The sequence below is a fragment of the Candoia aspera genome, chromosome 14 (assembly GCF_035149785.1).
Source record: "Candoia aspera isolate rCanAsp1 chromosome 14, rCanAsp1.hap2, whole genome shotgun sequence".
NCBI lineage: Eukaryota > Metazoa > Chordata > Lepidosauria > Squamata > Boidae > Candoia > Candoia aspera.
The window spans coordinates 16,031,339-16,051,976 of NC_086166.1; the positions used below are offsets into that span (position 1 = coordinate 16,031,339).

Sequence of the window (20,638 nt, forward strand, 5' to 3'; positions counted from 1 at the left end):
CCCCAAAGAGAGTGGTTGTAAGGAAAGAAAACAAACTTACCTTTTCCTGCCAAGAATGTCGGCTGTTCAGAAAAGATACTGCTTATCTGATCACTTGAGCCTCGTGTGGCGCAGAGCGGTAGGCGGCAGCATTGCAGCCGAAACTCTCCCCGCGACCCGAGTTCGATCCCGGCGGAAGCTGGGTTCTCTCTGGGCAGCCGGCTCAGGTCGACTCAGCCTTCCGTCCTTCCGAGGTCAGCAAAATGAGCACCCGGCTTGCTGGGGAAGGGGACGACTGGGGAAGGCAATGGCAAACCACCCCGCTCTATAGTCTGCCAAGGAAACGTCGTGAAAGCGGCATCCCCCCAGAGGGTCAGACATGACTCGGTGCTTGCACAGGGGACCTTTCACCCATCTGATCACTTAGAAAAACTTACAAATCTTCCCACAGCTGAAGACTCTGCTGAGTTCAGGACTTTGGAAAGTGGCTACTGTTAATAAGCCTCTGTACCTGCTAAGATCACACCTGTTTAGTTTTCTCTGCATGGCCCACCCACCTTGGGGAGAGGTGAAACTGCATGTCCTGGTCCTTGCATGTCCTCCCAACTTTGCCCCCTCTTGCAGAAGGGTATGAGAGAGAATCCAGAGACACCAAAGCTGGGCACAAGTCACCGTTTGAAATTCTCCATCCAATCTGTGGGAGAGAAATTGGACAGATGGTCTCTCGTGTCTTTCTCCACGGAAGGAAACATTTTCTTTTCTTGAGGGCAGGATTCCCTCAGCAAGGAGAAGAAGAGAGCTACTGAAAAAACTACGGAAAAGTTTCCCATGTTGACTTCCATGGGGATTTAATCTATTTATTCTATTTCCCCATAAGTATTTAACATAGAAAATGTAGCTTAAGCTCATTTTCATATACATACAAGGCCAGAGCCGTGCCATAACTGGAGTGGACGTAGATGGCTTTCAAACTTCTCCAGCCAAGTTGCGGGCATAGAAGTTGTGTGGGTGTTTTCCCTGCTCCACATTTTTGTTACAAATCACTCTTCTACTCCTTCGGTAGCTGCTTGAAAGACGTGCCTGCGTCAGGCTAAACAACATGTGTTTCCCAGGTCCACAAGTCCACCCACGTGTCAAATTAGATCTGTTATTATTTTGGAGCCCTGCAATTTTTAAATTATTTTTCATTTTCTTTACAGCTGATAAAATAAGACTCTTGTGTTTCTGGCTTCCAAGTTAGAAGGGGAGGTGCATCATTGCCCCGAGGGGGGGGGGGCAGCAGACCACCTAGTTACTGCATTTAAAAGCAGTGACGGGATCCTGTGTCAGAGAGGCTACCAGAGAATTATTTTCTTCAAGTTGCCTCATGATTGCAAATCGAAGGTGGTTTGTGGAAATGAAACTAGTTAAGAGAAGCAGGCTTTCTTAGCAAAGTAGCTAATTAAGGAAGCTTAGAAAGCTGTGTACTTATCACCCAGAAGGCAGGACTAGAACTCACAGCCTCCTGGATTCTGGCCTGGTGCCTTCACCACTGGACCAAACTGGCTCTTACGGCATAATCCTGTAGGAAAATGGGATTGTGTTTACACAACATTCTCATGGATGGCTTACTTCAATAGTTTATTCCATTCACCTGGTCAGCACAGGATCCTCAATCCTAATGTAATATTTTGGTTTATCCTCTTACAGACTGCTGCCTTCTCAAACTTCCATTCAGTTGCAGATCATTTTGCTCAGGATTCTCACTGCAAGCTAGACTTGTGACTGTTGTTCATTGGTCAAGTTCTATAATGAACTTAATGGGGAAGAAAAAGTGACTCTCAAATCCTGAGCCTGTTCTTTCCTTTCCTTCCACTTAGGTGCTGCTCATCATAAGTGGGAACCTGAGCTTCCTAAATTGGTTAACCATCGTGCCCAGCATAGCATGTTTTGATGATGCCTCCTTGGGAATCTTCTTTGGCTCCAGCAAAGGGTCTCTGAAGGCCCACATCCTGAAGATACAAGCTGAAGAGGCAGCAGGAAAAGTTGGCCCTTTACAATATGGTACCTTTATTCTTCTGGGGTCAAAGCAACACATGGGTCCCTTCTGTGCACATTTTTGACTATCATGTCAGGGAAATTCATGCACATGGTGACAGGGTTTTCCTCTGCAGTGTTATGGCCTTGAAACTTAATCCATTTAAAGCAAAGGGCAACGTGATGCCTGTTATGTTCCTCCTGTTTTAATATTTTACAGCCCTTTGACTGAGGGTTGGATAGGAGACCATCAGCATATCCTGCTAGGCTAGAGTGGGAAGTCAGGAAAAAAACCTATCCAAGACATGGGGGTGTCCAATCAATCTCATGTCAGAAGTGACTTTTCATCCTTAAGACCTTTAATTTTAAAAGAGAGAGAGAGGAGCCGGCATGCTGTAACTCTCCAGCCCCTGCTGGCCAGAGTGCCTTGGACTCCCTCCCTGCCATGGATCCCCGAGAAGAGAAACTCAGTCCGATAGCATCACCTTGGTCTGTGGTGAGCAGGCTCTGCCTCCCTTCTGTGCTAGGACCATCACTTCCAGAACTTCCAGCCACCAGGCTAACTGGAATCTCTTGGAATTCTAGTCCCAGTATATGAAGAGCATGCCAAGATTGGCCACCTAGATGTCTGGGAAGAGGCGGATGCTTCCTGCGAGCACGTCTAGTTCACGTCCACAGAGTTCTAGAATAACCAAATTCTTCCCTCTCTTGGTTTCTTTTGCAACTTGACAAATCCTGCCTGGCTTTCTCAGATGATCCTCTGGTCTGGACTTCACTTCTAAATCAAACACTCTCAGACTGAACACTTTTATCAGGCAAATACCGAAGTTTTAAAGTTAAGCTGCTCTGCTGCAGAGATAGCTGAAGAATGAGTCATGTCAGCCATTATTTTTTTCTAAATGCCAGGGCACAAGAGGGTAGGAAGTTAGACTGGCAACTGCCACTTCTGTACAATTGCTGAAAAAATTGTGTGGATGTGTCCCAGGAGCCACCAGCCAGTCTGTTGAACGTCTCTGCCAAGGACTGTATTACTGACTTCTATCTTCAGGTTTTATTGTGTTTGTACTGGAAGATTTTACATTGGCATTAGAAGACATTAATATCTGATGCTAGTGGGCTTCTTTATGGACCAGCTTTGTGCTTCTCTGAGTAAAATCGCTTCTATTCTCTGCAGCCTTGTGAGATACAGAGAGCCAAACGGACTTCATCCAGGTTTGGTACATCTTATTCACGCAGATCTGTTCTGCCCAGACATTTCTTAGATAGATAGAACTGGCTGAAAATAGATTAAAAACCAAGTTCCTTGTAAAGAAGAAGGCTAATTTTTTTATGCAGGGGAGAAAGAAGAGACAAGAAACAAAATTTTAGTGTATTTATAGCCAGATTCATTTCATTCGCATTGGCTGCATTCACATACAGCATCTGCCCAACCTGGTTACTGGATTTCCTGGGCTGTTGCACAGTACACTGACCCATAAACTAACCAAAGAGATGGAGTCCACACAATACACACAAAAACTACCCATGGTTAATATCAGTCACATTTAACACATGTGAATGCAGATTAGGAATGACCAAGGGTGGTGCGTTCGCTGAACTCAAACACTCATATATATGGCTCTTCAATATTCTTGTGAATATTTCAAGCTTGCATGTATAATAGGAGAAACCGTGTTTCAGTAAAGCTGGGATGGAAATGGGGTGCTTTTAGACCCAATAACAGGAATATTCACAAGGGGGTAAAAACAATCAAGATGGCCAGGACTGTATGATCTGAGTCCTGCCCCCTTTCAAAGGGTGCCTCATTCAGAACCCACAGAAAAGGGAGCTTCCAGGGCTGACGGGGGACTGGAAGCTGGGTCTCTCCACGCCTGGTCCAGCAGCTTCAGCAGCTAGACTGGACTGCCTCTGTGTGTCTCTCTGTCTGGCCCATCTGGAAGGATACAGGAATTTTAGGGCCTCTGGGTTTTTCATACAAGAGTAACAAAGGGGAGCAGGATATTCATAAGCAAATAACAGCAACAACAGCAACAATCCTGAATCCCTATTGGAGCAATATATTTATTAAGCTAATCAGATGGTGACAATATGGTTAATAAGCTTTAGTTTTGGAGCAGCCTAATAAATATTGCTGTTCACGTGGATTTGGACTTTTTCTCCATCAAGAACCAGGTAGAACACACACCTTTCTGTAGCTTGCCAGAAATTCCCAGTTGGTTGTTGGGAAATAGTTGATTTTCTGTATTAGATAAAGTTCTGTTTTCCCCAACAGGGTGATTGGTATGTACTCCCATTATCCCCAGCCAGCAAGCAAAGGCTTTCAGATATTTTGAGTCATTTACATCGATACCAGAACTGGTTCAAAAGTTCCTCAGCCGTGACTATGGGCCACTTGGTCCCCTGCCCTGCTGCATCGTGTGTCCCCCTTGCCTCTAACCAGTCAAGAAGCAGCCTCACCAGTCCCCCAAACAGGCATCCTGTCTTTTCTGCAGGCAGCTACATCCGCAAAGCTGTGGACGTGTCCTTGGGGGCGCTGGTTATCTTCCTCAGCATTCCAGTGGTTCTCAATCTGATTAGCTCCCAGCAAATCATGAATACCTCCTACAGCCCTCTCAGAATCGTCAACACATACGGAGCGTTTGGAAGGTAGGACTCTCGGTATCTGAAGAGCATCTGCCGTGCGTGTTCTTGGCCGCTCTTTGAGCAATGCCACTGTACTTTGCAAGGGGAAAAAGCAGTACCAAAAATACATTTTTAAAAGGTGTTTTCAGGGCAGGAGAACATCTCTGGTCACATGAGCATTCCAGGAAGTGCATTGGAAGAAGCACTTCCCATTCTGGGTAGAGTTGTTTCTGCAGAAGAACATTCTGCCTCATTTGTGCTCTGGATTAATTATTATCTGTTGCACGTGCCTTTTGGATTTATCTGTTCTGGACTGGTCCTATGGTAGGATCTATTTCAGACACAAAAGAACCTGCTTTGAAGAGCCATCAGCTGCATATCAAAGGCTTGCAACGCTTTTAAGTGCAAGGGGGAAATAGCCTTTCGGGGTTTGGAGGATGGGCCTGGTGAACCTCAGCTTCTGCTTCAGAGCAAAGCCAAAGACGGGGTTCTAGCCTCATCGCCACAAAGTAATGGATGCAAGTGAGGATTGGCTGCCCGGTTGGTGTGGGGAGAGCTGGAATCCAGGAACGGTGAAGTAATTGAGACTGGCAGCAGTGGGAGAAAAAGCTAAACTGCATGGTCCTGAATAGCTTTTTGTCCCTCCTTGTAGCTAAAAAGAACAAAATAAATGTGGAAAATCAGATCTGAATCACTGTTTTAACCAATGCCCCAACAGTCCGTGAACAACTGGCAGGAGGGACCCCCCCCACTCCCACTCAAGCCAGTTTATGCTCCCTCTCTAGTTTCAGTGCTTCAGAAGCTGGCTTCTTCCACAGCCGTTGGCAAAGGGAGGTGGCCGTTGCAGCTTTTCCACCCTTCTTGATTGTGTTGGTTGCTCTGCAGCAACAGAAGCGTGTTTTCTTCTGTTTGTGTGGTCCCTTCTGCCCTCCCCCCATCACTCCAGGCAGTGTTTCTGCTTCGACAGAGAGAATCGCAGCTCATAGGGAATCTGTGATAATGTAAAGGCTGATGCTTTTGAAGGAAGAACATACTTTTTATTAGTTATTTGGCATTCCAGATTTACTGTCTGTTAGGCAGTGGGCCACTTCATGATGCTACAGGGAGTTTTCCTGGAGAGTGTGAATAGCTCAGGGAGTCCCTGGAGTGGGGTATATACCAGGCACCCCTGAGGTAGGTTATATAGCAGAGGAAGAAATGTGCCATCCCAGGATGGTGTTCTTCAGGTAAAAGATTTAGCTCCAGGGAAGAACCTTAATGGATGGACTGAATCAAGCTCATCTAGCCAGCTCAACATAAAGCTTTCCAGATGAGTTGTGACTAGAGCTCCAAAATTCCTAAGCCAGCATTGCAGTGGGCAAGATTGAGCTGAGTCTCTTTCCCACCATGATCTATCTGGCTGCATGGAAGATGGCTTGTAATTTGCCCAAGCGTGTTGATTGCTCTTAACGTAGAAGTTCTGTTTTGCTACCATGCTGTCAGGTGGCTAATGATTCTTGAACCTGAGCATTCCTACATGTTTGTGCCAAACCATGTGCTTTGTGGCATTTTTAAGTATCTCTGTCTCACACTTAACTACCACTGAATTTTAATTGAGGACCCCAAATACTAGCGTTAAGATGGAGGGAGAAGGCTGCACTCCTTCACATCATTCATCAAAGTTTATAGCTCTCCTCTGGCACCCCTTTTATCCTTTTCCCTCTAAGCAAAAAAAGAAAAGTCATTTTGGCTTTCTGTAAAGGAAGGATGTGAAACATTCCCTCACCATGGGTACCCTTTACTTTTCTTCACAACTCTGTCTGCACAATTCTCTGTTACGTTTGAAAGATCACAGCTCAAATCCAGTCTGTATCTGGATTCAACAGTGGCCAGTCACAAGCTTCCCTATACCCTGGCCCCAGAACTTGAAAATCTGAGCTCAGTGGTTCCATCCTTACTATGACACTGGGCATATTATGATTATAACACTATGATTTTAACATTACTAGGAGAGCCTGTGTGGTATAGTGCTTAAGGGCCTAGGACTGAGAAGTCCAGTTTGACTCCATCCTCAGCCATGGAGGCTCCTCAAGTGACTTGGGGCCATCCTGCTCTCTCAGACCAGCCTCCTTCACAGAGTTATTGTTGTGGGGAAAATCAAAGGGCAGAGTGCTGAGCTCCTGCTAGAAAGGGATCATATAAAGTAATCAGATATTACCTAAATCTATCTCTTCCTTTGTCTGTAGGAATTATTTGACATAGCCAATAGTCCTTCAGGTACCTTTGGCCATTTTTGGCAGACAATTCTTCTATAGTTTTTACTTTGACACTTGCAGCAAAAGCCTTGTGCAGGATATCCCTGATGATTTATAGTCCTGTCTGATCTTTTCAACAGCTTTCCTACAGTTTTTAGCACCAGTTTTAGAATGTCCAAAAGGCAGAGCATCTATTTTTTTTCCTTGCTGCTCGTAACAGAATGATCCCGGTAGAACATGCTTCGCTCAAGCAATTGCTTACAATTCCTGCACTTAAGTGATTGTAATCTTGTTTAGTATATGTATATACTGGAAGTGTAAACAAAAAAGACTAACTAGAAACAGTGGTCTCACAGTTTGGTAAGTATTCAAAGTAGTCTCATTTGAGTACAATTTTCAAAAAGAGAAATGTAGAGGTGGTGATAATGGTAAACCCAAATATTATTGACAAATTAAATAAAAGGAAAGCAGGTGGGTTCTGTCCAACAATTTGGAGATCTTGGGTAAGGCTTTGCATGGCTCTAAAAACATTAGTACTTTTTAGTGTTTTTCTTCTGAAAATTTGGGGATTTGTTTTAACTTTTACATATTAAAGTTTTTATGTTTTTAGTGTCAATTGATTACTATGCCTATTAAATTGGCTGTGAAAATACATCCATCGCCATTTTTGTACTTCTTCATTGATCACTTCTTTAAACAGGTAGTTTGATTCTAATATTTTGTTGCTGCCCCAGCTGTTTAATCTTGATAAATAAATAATTGAGACCCTGCTGGACCAGTCTGTTTCTGAGAATCTGTCTACAAAGGCCAGAAAGCCTTTCTCACCTGCCTATGAAAGCTGTGCTGTAAAGTTGGACTACTGAATAGCAATGTTGGCTCCTGAGTCTTTCTTCCCGTTGCACTTAGCATGCCCCTAGAAATCATTCAGTAGATCCTCAAGAGTTTCAGAAGGATCACCTCACCCTTATATCTTGCAGCATAACCAAAGAGAGAACCGAAGTTATAATTCAAGGGACATCCAGCTCGGACGCCAATGACCCTGCTGCAGTTTGGGAAGAATATGAATTCAAGTGTAAACCAGGGAATCTGCAGAGGCGGCCCTGCCTGATCAGCCCCTACCATTATCGTCTGGATTGGCTCATGTGGTTTGCTGCGTTCCAGGTATGTATCCCACTAAGCAGGGCAACTCTCAAACAGTTGACCTAACCTAACAGTTGCGTATCCTGCACTTGGATTAGACTACAATCTCCATCATTTTCCAGGATCATGATAAGATTTGTAACCTGATCCATCTGTCCAGCCTGCTCTGGACAGACACTGTTTTGAGACTTAAGGTGCCCATCCAAACAGTGCTATCCATTGCAGATGCTGAGAACTGCCCAGGGTAAAATCCTGTTACTACAGAAGAAAGATTGTGAGGAGTTCTGGTCCTTCTGCCACAGATTTACTTGCCTGGCTAGCACAATAGAATTATGACCAAAATTAGACATTTTCCCAACTTTTTAAATAATTTCTCATGTGTGAACGCTGTTAAAAAAATATCTTCATTCTGCTTCATTTCTAATATTCTAGCTTTAGCCTTTGCAAAGTTCCTCCCCTGAATATTGAAATGAAGCAAACCTTTTTTTTTTACTTTTTAGCACTTTTGATGAGGAGGGTTCCCAGTTATTCAGTTAGATGACCATAGCATAGGAAAAGCACACAGTGAAAAAAGAAAAAGAACTGAGTGTAACAAGAGAACTTTCATTACAAGTGTTTCCAGGAAAAGAAGTGAAAGTGCCACTGCTACAAAGCTTTCATAGCCATCTGGTAGAAGCCACGGTAACATCGTGTGTGCCACAGTAGTGTCATCACATGCACAACATCATGGTGCATATGACGTCATAGTGACTTACTCTGGATGACTGCGAAAATCACTGATCCTTGAAGCATCTTTTTGAACCTCTGAAGAGTCAGGGGTCTGGAGCAAGGCCACTCTTGACAACCTTTGGCAGTTCCTTGAAGGACTCAGCTTTTTTCTGTGATGACTCCATTGGGAGCCACAGAGTCTCTGGTACAAGAGTTTGAAATGAAAAAGGGGCAACTGTTTCCAGGGGAAAGTATTCCTAATACTCAAGCTGCAGAGCCTTTTCATTCTTCTTCTTGTTACTATTAATCTAATGGCCATCTTTCCATGGAAGTAGGAAAGGTTTTGAGGTAGGTTTAGGACACCATAGAACCAATAAACAAATAGGAAAAATACAATTTAAAACAAGAATTAAGACATAATTAAAAATGCCTAATGACTTCAGCAGTTCTTGGCTCCATTCAACAGCATGGTCCTGGGTCTGTGGGTTGTTGAATGGAGCCAATGAATTGTTGAGCTCATCCAACTCTTGACTGGTTCCTGAAGAGCAACCAAGAACTATGGGAGAAGCAGTTTCCATCCCTCTGTCTATCTCACAACAGATAGTTTTTTGGAACTCTTTACTGCTTGATACGCAACACTTCCTTCTGCTGGCAGCTTCCTAGAAAAACTTCCTCTTTTGGGACAAGTGCCCAGATTTCCACTGGAAGCAGAAAAAGGAGGCCTAAAGCCTGTCATGGTTAAATGAGGACTTTTGGAATATTTGGCACATCGAAAGTTTTATACACTTGTGGATCTGTCTGGATCACTCACTTCCAAACAGCATTTTAAAAAAAACAACATGCCATTGCTTAATTGCTATACCAGAAGTGCTTTTAATTGCCTTTTGTATAACACACTATTACTTTGCAAGAAAACATTTCTAAAACTTTATTAGCCAAATATAATAACCCTTTGCATTTTTATTCTCTCCAACTCAGAAGAATGTTGGAAAGAAATTATGTGAAGGGGCTTACGAGTCCATCAGCAGACTCTCCAAAAACTGAACAGAACAGGACCACATGGGAGGTGGGGGAGGAGGGAAGGGAAAGAAGAGAAGTCGGCAAAAGAAAGGCTGAGTTTGAAAGTGGACCAGATCTGGGATGGGAGCCTCAGAGAAAAAAATCCCCCTGGGCATCTCCATGGGAAGGGCAGCCAGGCAGGGGGTGGGTGACATGACCCAGAGCACAGCTATTTTTAAGGGGTGGGAAGCAATTTGAGGAGCTGGGCTCTGAAGGTTTTCCCTGCCTTGTTCTTTCTTTCTGTAAACCCCTCTTTATTTTAGGTACCTCCGCAGCCCTTGGGGGGCCATTGTCCTCCATTCATGCCTTTTGTTATGTCTGGCCAAATCATGGCCAATCAAACAGATTTGTGGGTTACCTTGTCTGCAGATGGGATCAGCTTCTGCTGGTGTGGAAGAAATGCCCAGTGCACACACCCGTATCCATCCTGGTGCAGCATTTCTCGAGCGTCTGATAAGGCCTGTTTGTTTTTTGGAATGAAAATTGGAAAAAGGCTCCTACAGAGCTCTAAAACTTTCCTTTCCGGCTGGGTCTATGCCCTCAGTCTCAGCTCAGGCCACTAACATGGGAAAGGGACCAGGATTCCACCCTCCTGTTGTGGATGAGGTGCTCCTCTTTAAACGTTGCCTTGTCAGAGGCTGATGTGTCTTGTCGAGTGGGACCTTGCTGTGGCTTTCTATGCGTATCCTCATGCCATGCTGTTATGTTCTAGCACCATTTGGGATTTTCCATTCCAGTAGCTGCTCACAAGGGTTTTTTTTCCTAACGGTGGCACTTCAGTAAGGAATAGTACTGACTTAGGACTGTTTATTTGAGAGGATTTGAGGAAAGTTGAATTACTCATTATGATGGATGTTTTAAGTAGAGTCCTCCAGGAAGCAAGAACTGGCCATAAACAGCCTTTTAAAATTTTCACCAAATTTGTGGGCAGAGAAATTGGATAGACAATTTCTCCAAATTTCTCTGGGGGAAGCAGATATTCTCCAACTATTTCTCAAGGGTGGGGCTCAACCTGAGCAGTGACAGTAGATCGTTGACTGAAAAAAGCCGCCTGGGAACTTCCCCAGGATTTCATGAAAATGGTGAAAGACAGGACATCCAAACCCTTTGCCATTTTGTCACTCGGTACAAGCAAGAACAACATTCTGCATCCGTGAGAATTTCTCTGAATTTCTCTTCTCCTTGGAAATAAGTTCTGAAAGCAAATTCTGTTTAATCTAATGAAGTAAATACTAGTTGGGAAAAAATACAGTACAGAAAACTCTCTGGAGCATTGAAACCAATGGGTTCACGTATATCAGCTGGATAGATGTGAAGGGCAGGCTGTTATTATTGCTAATAAAGCCCAATTTTGGTGTCCTTCAGCAAATGGGCATTGTTAGTCAACTGAACAGATAGTGGCTGAAAGTCACAGAGCTCTAATAACTTGACCCCCTGAGTGGGAGAGTACATTCTCTTTCGTTCTGAACTAGCTGTTGTTAGATGTTGTTACCCACATCTTCACAGTGATAACAACTGATAAACTGATGTTGCCTGTGAAGCCCCGAATCTCAATCTTATGATTTCCGAGTTTACCCTCTCCCCAAAGCAAATAGAGCATTCCTAAAAGATCCTGAGGCTCAAGGGCATTTAAAAATAGATTTTATTTGCAGTTTCTGATAAAAGATTCCTATTGGAAAATTATCCAAGTTAATCACTGGAAAAAAACCCTTAAAAGGCACCACTTTTCTTCAAAACTTCCCAGATTTTGGACTGTTCATTCTGGAATTTAACCTGAATCCCAGAAGCTGGGTGGTAAAAGTTAGGTACCATGTAATTTGGGAGGTTGCCCATTAAATGCAGCTCTTCCCTGATCTCCTTCAGAGGTGCTCAACCACAAATTCCCTGTCTGCATGGCAAAAGATTGTGACAATCATTTTTGCAGAGAGATAATGGTAAAGGGTGGGAAGGCAAAGCTATATTTTTCAGTATGAAAGGGACTCCAAATCATCCAGTCTAACTGGACAGAGAAAATCTAATGTTTCTTGAAAGCAAGAGCAAACTTAATCTGGAGAGGCCAGCAGCATTAGCGCAAAATGAAAATTATTTAAAACAAAAGCAACACAACAAAGCAATCAGAAAGCCTGAACAAGTAAAATCTGGCTCATAGAGCAAATAGGAAATTCAAGCAAAATATAAACCACACTGGGAATCAATATTGTCTTCCAAGGAAGGTCTCAGAAAATGTCCAAATGTCCTGCGGTCCTGAGAGTAAATTGCCTGCAGCGCTCTGTGAATGAAATGCCATCATCCTCTAGTCAAGGTTTTGCTGTCTTGTCAGAGGGTGGTTGTGGAATCTTCTAAGTTGTCTTTGTAATTCTTCTAAGAAAAATCTCAACTCTGGAGTGAAATTTGAAGGTGCCGTCTCTTCAGAACTTAGTGGCTCACGTCTGCTTTCTTAGATGACAAGGAGAATAAGGATAAAAATAAGAATTTGTTAGATTTAAAGACCACCAAATTAAAAAAAAAACCTCAAGGCAATGTTTGATTGATGTGGCAAACATGCTGAATAGCTTCCTTGATTTGAAATTTTAATCAGTCTTGCAGGTACATCTGATGATCTTTGAATTTGTAGACTGTCCCCCGCTGTTTGCTTTAAGAAAATCCATCTGCAGAATGTTGCAAAAACCACATTTGAAACTTGCTCTTCAGGGTGTTAGGAAGGTGCCCAGATGCCACTCAAAGGCTGGACTTGAGTTCAACCCTCATGCTCAAATCTTAATTTAATCTTTGTGATTGGAGATTGGATCCACATCAAAGATAGAAGTTGCTATCTTGGCTTAATTGCTCACTTGGGTGACCCTTGGGTTCACAGGAACCTGAAAAAAATTATTTCTCAGCCCGGTTTATGTTGTAGAATTGACATTGTAATGCTTCTGAGGAACACCAGGTAGGGAAGCTTTTTCTAGCTGACCCATGTGTTTCTAACCTGCCTTATCTGTTCATAGCTCCCAACTCTAATAAACACATAAAATTTGGTGGTTTTTTCCCCCTGCATATCAGCTTTAGCACACTGCTTTATCTGTAATTATTCAGGGGCTGCCAGGTAACATGTTCTGCTTAAAATCCACTTCATTTTAATCACTTCTAAAAATGTGTGTTTTTTTCCCCACCTTTGCTCTCTTTCTCTGCAAGACCTACGAGCAGAATGAATGGATACTCCACTTAGCCGGAAAGCTCTTGGCCAATGAGGAGGAAATTTTGTCTCTTCTGGCCTTCAACCCATTTGAGGGCAAGGCACCACCCAAGTAAGTCCAGTTTGAGGGGCATCTTCTGACCAGGGGAAAGAGCCATGCAGTGAGATCCTTTTTGTGACCATCCTGACACCCGATACATTCCAGGCAGACCCTTGTGTGGGTCACATGTGCCCACACAAAATGAAGACATCCACAGGAGTGAACACATTTGCGGGCCTGAATTTGTTCACCAAACTTTTCTGCCTGGGCCTGACATTTCATAGAGTTTATCTCACTCATGGGAATTCTGTGATTGCTAATCTCAAAAAGAATTAAAGTGTTTGAGAACAGAGTTGACTGGGATTGTTTGGACACTTAAAAATGAAATTAGATTGAAGTGTGGGTTATTGCTGCTGTGCAAGTGCAATAAAGCAGAAAATGAAAAGCAGGTGCCCGGATCTCTTCTGTAAAAAAAGGTTAAAACATGAGGTCACGGTGTCATTGGGAGTAACCTAATTGAGTGTGAAAGTTGACTTTAGGCAACGGGACGTTTGCAAAACATCCGGGCACAAAATACTGGGTCTGGCTCAAGGTTCATAAAGCGTTTAGTCCTCATAAATCTTAAAAGACCGGTGGTTTGGGCTAGGAGAATTGATAAGTGATTTAGCCACATGGTTGCAGAAGGTTTTGCTCATGTGTGAAAGGACAATTATATTTCAATTAGAAAAAGTGTCTGGGTTGGCTTCTCACCCCACTGTTGCCAAATTAAGCCTGCAGTGCAGCAGCATCTGTTCCCAGGCACTGAAGGAATTGTCTAAGGGAGACCTTTTCCTAGACGTCTTCCACGTGCATTTTGTTGGGATGTGGATAAGATGGCTGGGCCTATATCTTAGAAACTTTGCATGCAGAAAGTGCCCACGTTGATCCCAGCATCTCTGTTTAGAGACAGAGCAAAGGATGGAGAATGCCTCGCTGCTGCCTGAGATGCAGAGGCAGTCTGAGAAGATGATTTTGACTAAGAGAAGAAAGAGGAATCCCTGGTTCACAAGTCCTCCAGCCCCATTCGTGCATTACCTGGAACTCCTCAAGGCCACTGCCATGGAAACTTGCCTATTATAGCCTTCTGCATGCTCCAGGATCACCTGAAGAAAGCACGGCTCTTCTTGTTGGTATGAGTAGGATAGGCTTGGGGCACCTACAGGAAAAGGGCAAGTGACGTTGCACATATCTTGACATTATCCTGCAAGGGATGCAGATTATGTCATTTGCATCATTGTGACTTCTCCCAGACAACTGGTGATAGCAACCTGGCTGGCAGACTGGAGACACATTGCCTGCGCTCACACATTGCATTTTGCTGGGCTGTGGTTGCTTGTTTTTGGCTTGACCTTGCAAAAGAAGTCAACAAATCATCCATGGATACTTCTAGGGGAATTGGCCATTGCTTCAAACCATTGTTCGTTGTTTGACCTACTCTTTGCAATTGCAGCTCTGTACAGTGTGTAATGGAGGAAGTCAATCATTTCCAGATTCCTTGCAGTTGATAAAAGTATAAGGCAAGAGCAGCTTCAAAAGGAGGGAAAACACGTAACCATTATTTATCATTTGGCTTGATCAGCAGATCAGGTTTAAAGCAGATTATGGCTTAACATGATGTGTGGAAACATTATTCGGAATGCTTGAGATCATCTTTGCCCCAGGAGCCAGTAGTATGGAAAGGTCTAAGAGCTGAGTTCACACAATATGCTAAGCCAGAAAAATGAAGCTTAATAGCTCATAGTTATGGGAGGCCACCATTTTCTTAGCATGCTGTGTAAAGGCCATGATGTTAAACCAGGATATGGATTATTGGGCACAGCACAGCCACTGGGCTTTGCTAATTCTCATTTAGAGAGCCAGTTTGGCCTAGTGGTTAAGGCATCAGGCTAGACAGACTGTGAGTCCTAGTACCGCTTTAGGCACAAAGCCAGCTGGGTGACCCTGGCCAGTCCCTCTCTCTCAGCCCTAGCAAGGAGGCGGCCAGGGCAAGCCACTTCCAAAATCTTGCCAAGAAAACTGCAGGGACTTGTCCAGGCAGTCGCCAGGAGTCAGGACTGACTCGAAGGCACCAAAAAAGAGAAACTACCTCATTTGGGGTTTAGTATGTTGTGTGAACACAGCCTGTGTCTCCAGATATGAATTGCCCTGTGCAGCTTGATCTTTCTTGCCAATGTCAGAGGGAGGGCCTTTCCAGGCACAACCCCTTTACCGCTGCCATTTCATTAAATGAAAGAGCCCTAACCTTTGCACCGGCAACAACTTACCCACCTTGCATGTCTCCCAGTCCAACACTTTGTGTGTGCGCTTGTGTGTGTGTTTGTGTGTGTGCGTGCTTGTGTTTTCCCTCCAAAACATCTCATCTGTTCCAGAGAGAGGCAGCTGCATCCTCTGCAACTGTTTTCACCTGTCTGGAAGGGCTGGCCTCCAGCCATGGCAGCTCAAAGACTCTGCTTATCTGGCAGTCTTGCGCAGTTGGGAGATGCCACTGTGGCTGATTTGGGTGGCATCTTCTCAGGGCAGCTGCTCCTGGGCACGAGGAGGAAGCACGGGAACATCGAGGCTGGGAGAGAGACCTGGGTTTTGGCAGAGAGGAGAAGAACCTGCTCTGCCACAACAGAAAGGGTTCGAGGCACTGCAGAAGCCACATCCCTGGGGAGAGATCTCTGCCCAGGGATTGCTGCCCCATTTCCTCCCTCCCTCCCCTCCGCCCCCATTTGAATCTCTCTTCCAGGGGCATCCGTAGGAGTCAAAAAAGTCAGTGTCACCCACAACCAGGAAGAAAAGAGACAGCGCTTCAACTGCGCAGGAAAAGTGCACTCTGGACTTCCTTCATACATGCCCAGAAGGTGCCCCCGCTCACCTCAGTCTCTCAAGTCGGACACGCATCCCACAGAACGGACGCTGCGGTTCCATCAGACTTTGATTCGGAGTCCTGCGGTATGGCAGGACTCTTGCAACTCCAGAGGCTTCTAACAAAGAGCTTCTGCTGCAAGGCATCCCCCTCACCCCCAAACAGCAGCAGGAGGGATTGCCCAGCAGATCTGCCTTTGGTGAGAGTTGGCACGCAGTCCGCGGGAGGGACTTCAAAAGGGGTGGGCTTGCTTGCAGCTGCCATCTTGTCTTTTCTGGCCCCCTGGAGGATGCCCCTTCATCTTTATTTGCTGGGTTATTATATTAACTTTTTCAGGAAACTGTTGTGGCCTTCCTAACTACAGGAGTTAGCCCACGCCAACCAGGCAGCTCACAACTGTTTGTGATGCTGAAGACTCACTTGGTCCTCTCTCTCTTCCCTTTTCCAAGATGGCCTTTCCCTTTTTCTCTTTGAAGACAATTAAAAGTAAAATCCTCCACCGGACCCAGTGGTCTTCCAAGCCACTGGAAAAGCATGGGAGGAGAGTTGCCCGTGGGGGCAGTCTGGAGCTGTGTGGACCCATTTCTAAGATAAAACCACAAGACAACCTCTGGGCAGCAGCATGTTTCTTCCACCTCTGTCCCCTTTCCACAGGATGAGGATCATGTTGCTGATTAAATTCTAAGGCTTGTGGGATAATACAAAAGGCATTTGAGTTGAGCTCAGCTGGTGATCTCGTGGGCAGATCCTGTTCACTATTTTTGGCGAGGATGCAGAAGTGGTTTGCCATTGCACAAAAATCTTTTTGCTGGTTGGGTTTAAGTCTTGCTGTTATATGTATGTATATATGTGCAGTATTTATGTACACAGTGGTTTGCCCAGTGCAGTAGAGAGACTCATGGAGGGTTTCATTCACAACAATAAACTGTCCATGGTACACTTAAACACACACACACACACAGAAGGAACAATTGCATTAGTGATTTGTATATGTGTTAATGGAAGGATTTATAGAAATAATGTGATCTTGGTTTGATATAGAGTAAGGGATTGATTATGGAAATTGCTGTATATTCTTCCTGTTGAAAGTTGGAAGTCACCTTTCTATGTAATCTTCAAAATTCTTTTTTCTTGTGTTTCTCACTTTTTTTAGGGGGGGGGTTGGTAGTTTTTTTGCTTTTTTTGTAGTTTTTATCTTTGCTTTAAACTCAATAAAATTCTTAAAAAGAACAATTAAAATTACATCAATGATAAGTTCGTCCCCAACCAAAAACCAATGCAAGGAGAGAAATCCAAGTATTTTAATACAATGCTGATCATTGTTTTATTTCAAGTTTGCCCCCAGCAACCTGTGAGGCAGGTCAGGTTGAGGTACTTCTTCAAGGCAGGGAACCCGGAGGTTCCTTGGTTTTATTCAGGACCGTGTGCTCCAGGAGATAACATTTGCTGTTTTTTCCTGAAGCAGAAACAGGGCGGCAGAGGGGTGGGGGAGAGCAGGCCCTTGGTTCTCACCGCGTTGTGTTTGCTGTCTTGCAGGTGGGTCCGGGGAGAACACTTCAGGTACAAGTTCAGCAGGCCAGGAGGGCAGCATGCCCAGCAGCAGAAATGGTGGATCCGGAAGAGGGTTGGGCCCTATTTCCCGCCAGTCAACCTTAAAGGACTAAAGAAGTTTTTCAAGGCTCGAAACTGGCCTGACCCAAAGCAGAGTTGAGCAAACACGATTGGAGATCCAAATTACCGCCTGCTTTGTCACTGGCCATCCTTCCAATTGTGTACATTCTCTTTCTTGACGATAATTTATATCAGGGAAACATACCAGCCTGCCCTAAAGTCCACCAGGCCAGGGATAAAAACGTTGGGACTTCTTTTCTGCATCTAGGAGGTTGGGGGCGTAGAGGCTGAAATGGATGCTCAGGATGCTCTCTTTATAAAAAATGAAAACTATGTCGATACGGAGTATGTTTTAGCATTTATTACTCTCTTGATTAGTCTAATAGAAGGGACCTTTCCAAAGACCAGGCAGGTGTGGACGCTCAAAATGCAAGCCTAAAGTGTAAAAAGGTGCTAAGTGACCCATCTACTTTAAGAAAAGCATCCGCTGATTTCTGCCTAAGTCTGTTTAAAGAGCTCAGTGATCCTTTTAAGTGCCTTCATACCCTTCATGCAAAGTCCAGATACAAATTAAAACTGTAAAAATGCAAAAAGGGTAAAACCTGATTACATTTCATGGGAACACACAAAGGTCTGAGTTGAGATGTTGCTCAACTCAGGAGTTTTGGCCAGGCTAATTTGCACAGAGTGACAAAAGCAGCTAAATACAGTGACTTTAATTTCATTTTAGGTCCTTGGGCTCCACCTAGTGGTGATTTGGATACTATGACATTAGCATCAGTAGGACAGTAGCTAGGAGGGTGAGGATATATTTCTTCCCAGGCTCCTTTTTTCCTCCTCCTCCTCCTCCTCCTCCTCCCCCCCCCCCCGCTGGCACCCTTCCCCTTTCTCAAGCACAGGCTCTGAGGAAGCAAGGCAGCTCCTACCAAAGTCCTGAATCGATCCCTTGCAAAAGACGTCTGAAATACAGTTGAGGGCTGCTGGTTGACCCATTAGTGCTTGGTTTGTGGGTAAGTTTTGCCCACTGGGGATTTTTTAGTATTTTTATTTGGTATGTGCTTATATCTGAACACAGTACAAGGCCGATTCTTGGGAAACTTAAGAGAAACCAAGCTTTTTTTATCCACATGATCCTGCTTTGTTCCTCGTCCAAGAACAGGCAGCATTGAAACACATCTTTATCGACCAGAGTTCAAATGCACAGAAAATGCCTTTTTAAAAAACCCTCTGTGTTTCATTTACTGTCAACCAGTGGTCAAAATTAGAAGGAACTTGTCCAAAGGACTGTGTAAGTTCTGCCTATTATGGATTTTTAAGTTTAACAGGATATCTGGTTCTCATTGCAAAGGGACTGATAGAGCACAAGGACCAACCCCACTTAAAATCTTCATATCCAGAAAAATCCCTATTTCACAGAACAAATGGAACATTCTTCTCTATTAATATGTCCCTCTGATTAATATACCTTAAACTTTATTAAACTGAAATAAATTAGAAGCCCAGCTCTATGAGATGTCTAGTTAAAAGTGCTTGTCATTTCTTCAGTGCTATGAAATTGCAGGACAGGAAATTCTATTGACAGGAACAAAGAAGAGTGGATGGGAATTAATTGGCCAGTGACTTCTAATCCATACAACTTCCTAGGTCAAGAGTAAAATTAAAGTCACAAAGAACTACAATTGGAGTGACATCCTGTTTGTGAGTTTTTTTACACTAAACCTAATGGGCATCTTGTTTGATTCCATGTTACTATTTCCATGTTTGATGCCTAGAGCCATTTCCATTTATGTCACCCCAAAATGGAGTCTTTCCAGCAGGTATGGTCAAATGAAATGACAAAATGCCTATCCATCAAAATGTTTCCAAATGTGCCAGGGTCCAATCGGGGGTGGTGGTGGTGGTGGTGGTATCTAGCACATACATCTGGAAAAGGTTTTCTGTCAGCAGAGATGCTCCGAAGTTATTCTAGATCTGCATGGTAGCTGGATTCAGTTTTCCTGCACCAGAGGGCATCTCAGCCAGAGATGAATCTTTGGGGAGATGGCACTTGCAGCAGAGCGTGCAAGAAAGGGGCAGCATAACCACTAGCCTGCATTTTACCCAGTGCTACTACCCTTGAAGATGGCCCACTCTGATGCAGGAACTGGGCAAAACATATTTCCCGGTGCCCCTGGAAACAGTTGCTGCATCCCCAAGCCCTCACCTCTGATGCGTGGCCACCAGCACTATGGGAGATACTTTTGAATAACCATAATCAAGGCAGCATCGCAATAAAGCTGCCTGGCTTGGACAGGCAGTCGCTGCAGAGCGGAGCAGGCTCCGGAGTGGTTACAAGGAGGGTGCAGAGGGAAGGCTCGCTCGCAGCATTTCACTTGGAGGGAGAGGTGGCAAATCTGCCAGCGACTTGGCCCAAATTAGGCAGGTGTTTTCAGACTCCTTCACTCGAGCTCACCTTCCCTCTCTGTGAGTTCATACTCGTGCACTAACCTGAGGACCTGTGTCAGAGACAAGAGGCAGCAGTCCTGTCTTCATCCAATGGGCTCCATCATCGACTGGGCCTTGTTGGGGGGGAGGGGAAGTTTGGCCTAGTGGAAAGAGCACCAGGCTAGAAACGGGAGACACTGAGTTCTAGTCCTGCCTTAGACACAAAGCCAGCTGGGTGACCCTAGGCCAGCCACTCTCTCTCAGCCCTGGGAAGGAGGCAATGGCAAGCCACTTCTGAAATCTTGCAAAGAAAACTGCAGGGACTTGTCCAGGCAGTCGCCAGGAGTCAAAAACTGACTCAAAGGCACAAAAAGAAAAAAAAAGAAGCCCCCCCGACTCTCAAATGACTCTGGACAGTTTACATAGTTAAAGGAAGGGAAAAAAGTGAAAAAGACAGGTACATCCTGATAAAAACCCAATACATTACCCCCCCCAAAAAACGGTGGACCTGACAACCTCACCTAACGAGGGTCCTGGATGAAGCGGATTATCCAGACCCTTTTCCATTGGGGCTCAGGCTGGATTGGAGCCCCAAGATGCTCCTCTGGGGGGGGGGGGGGGGGGCTGGCGCAGTGCATTCCGGACCAGCTGTCGCAAGTGGTCTTCCAAGGCACTTGGAGGGCATCGGGATAGTTCGGTTTGAGGCGACCAGGGCACGAGTAAAGGGCCTCTCATCCAGG

General features: G+C 44.6%; 1 protein-coding gene across 1 annotated transcript in view; it reads left to right on the forward strand.

The window, feature by feature from the left end:
• Positions 1-18,985, forward strand: part of LOC134505174 (lipase maturation factor 1-like) — a 134,688-nt gene extending 115,703 nt beyond the window's left edge. Inside the window, exons 5-9 of the mRNA XM_063314742.1 lie at positions 1,839-2,022; positions 4,488-4,641; positions 7,829-8,012; positions 12,933-13,045; positions 17,400-18,985. Coding sequence (XP_063170812.1) covers positions 1,839-2,022; positions 4,488-4,641; positions 7,829-8,012; positions 12,933-13,045; positions 17,400-17,574 — 810 coding nt within the window. The 3' untranslated portion in view covers positions 17,575-18,985. The remainder of the gene's footprint in view (positions 1-1,838; positions 2,023-4,487; positions 4,642-7,828; positions 8,013-12,932; positions 13,046-17,399) is intronic.
• Positions 18,986-20,638: the final 1,653 nt, after the last annotated feature.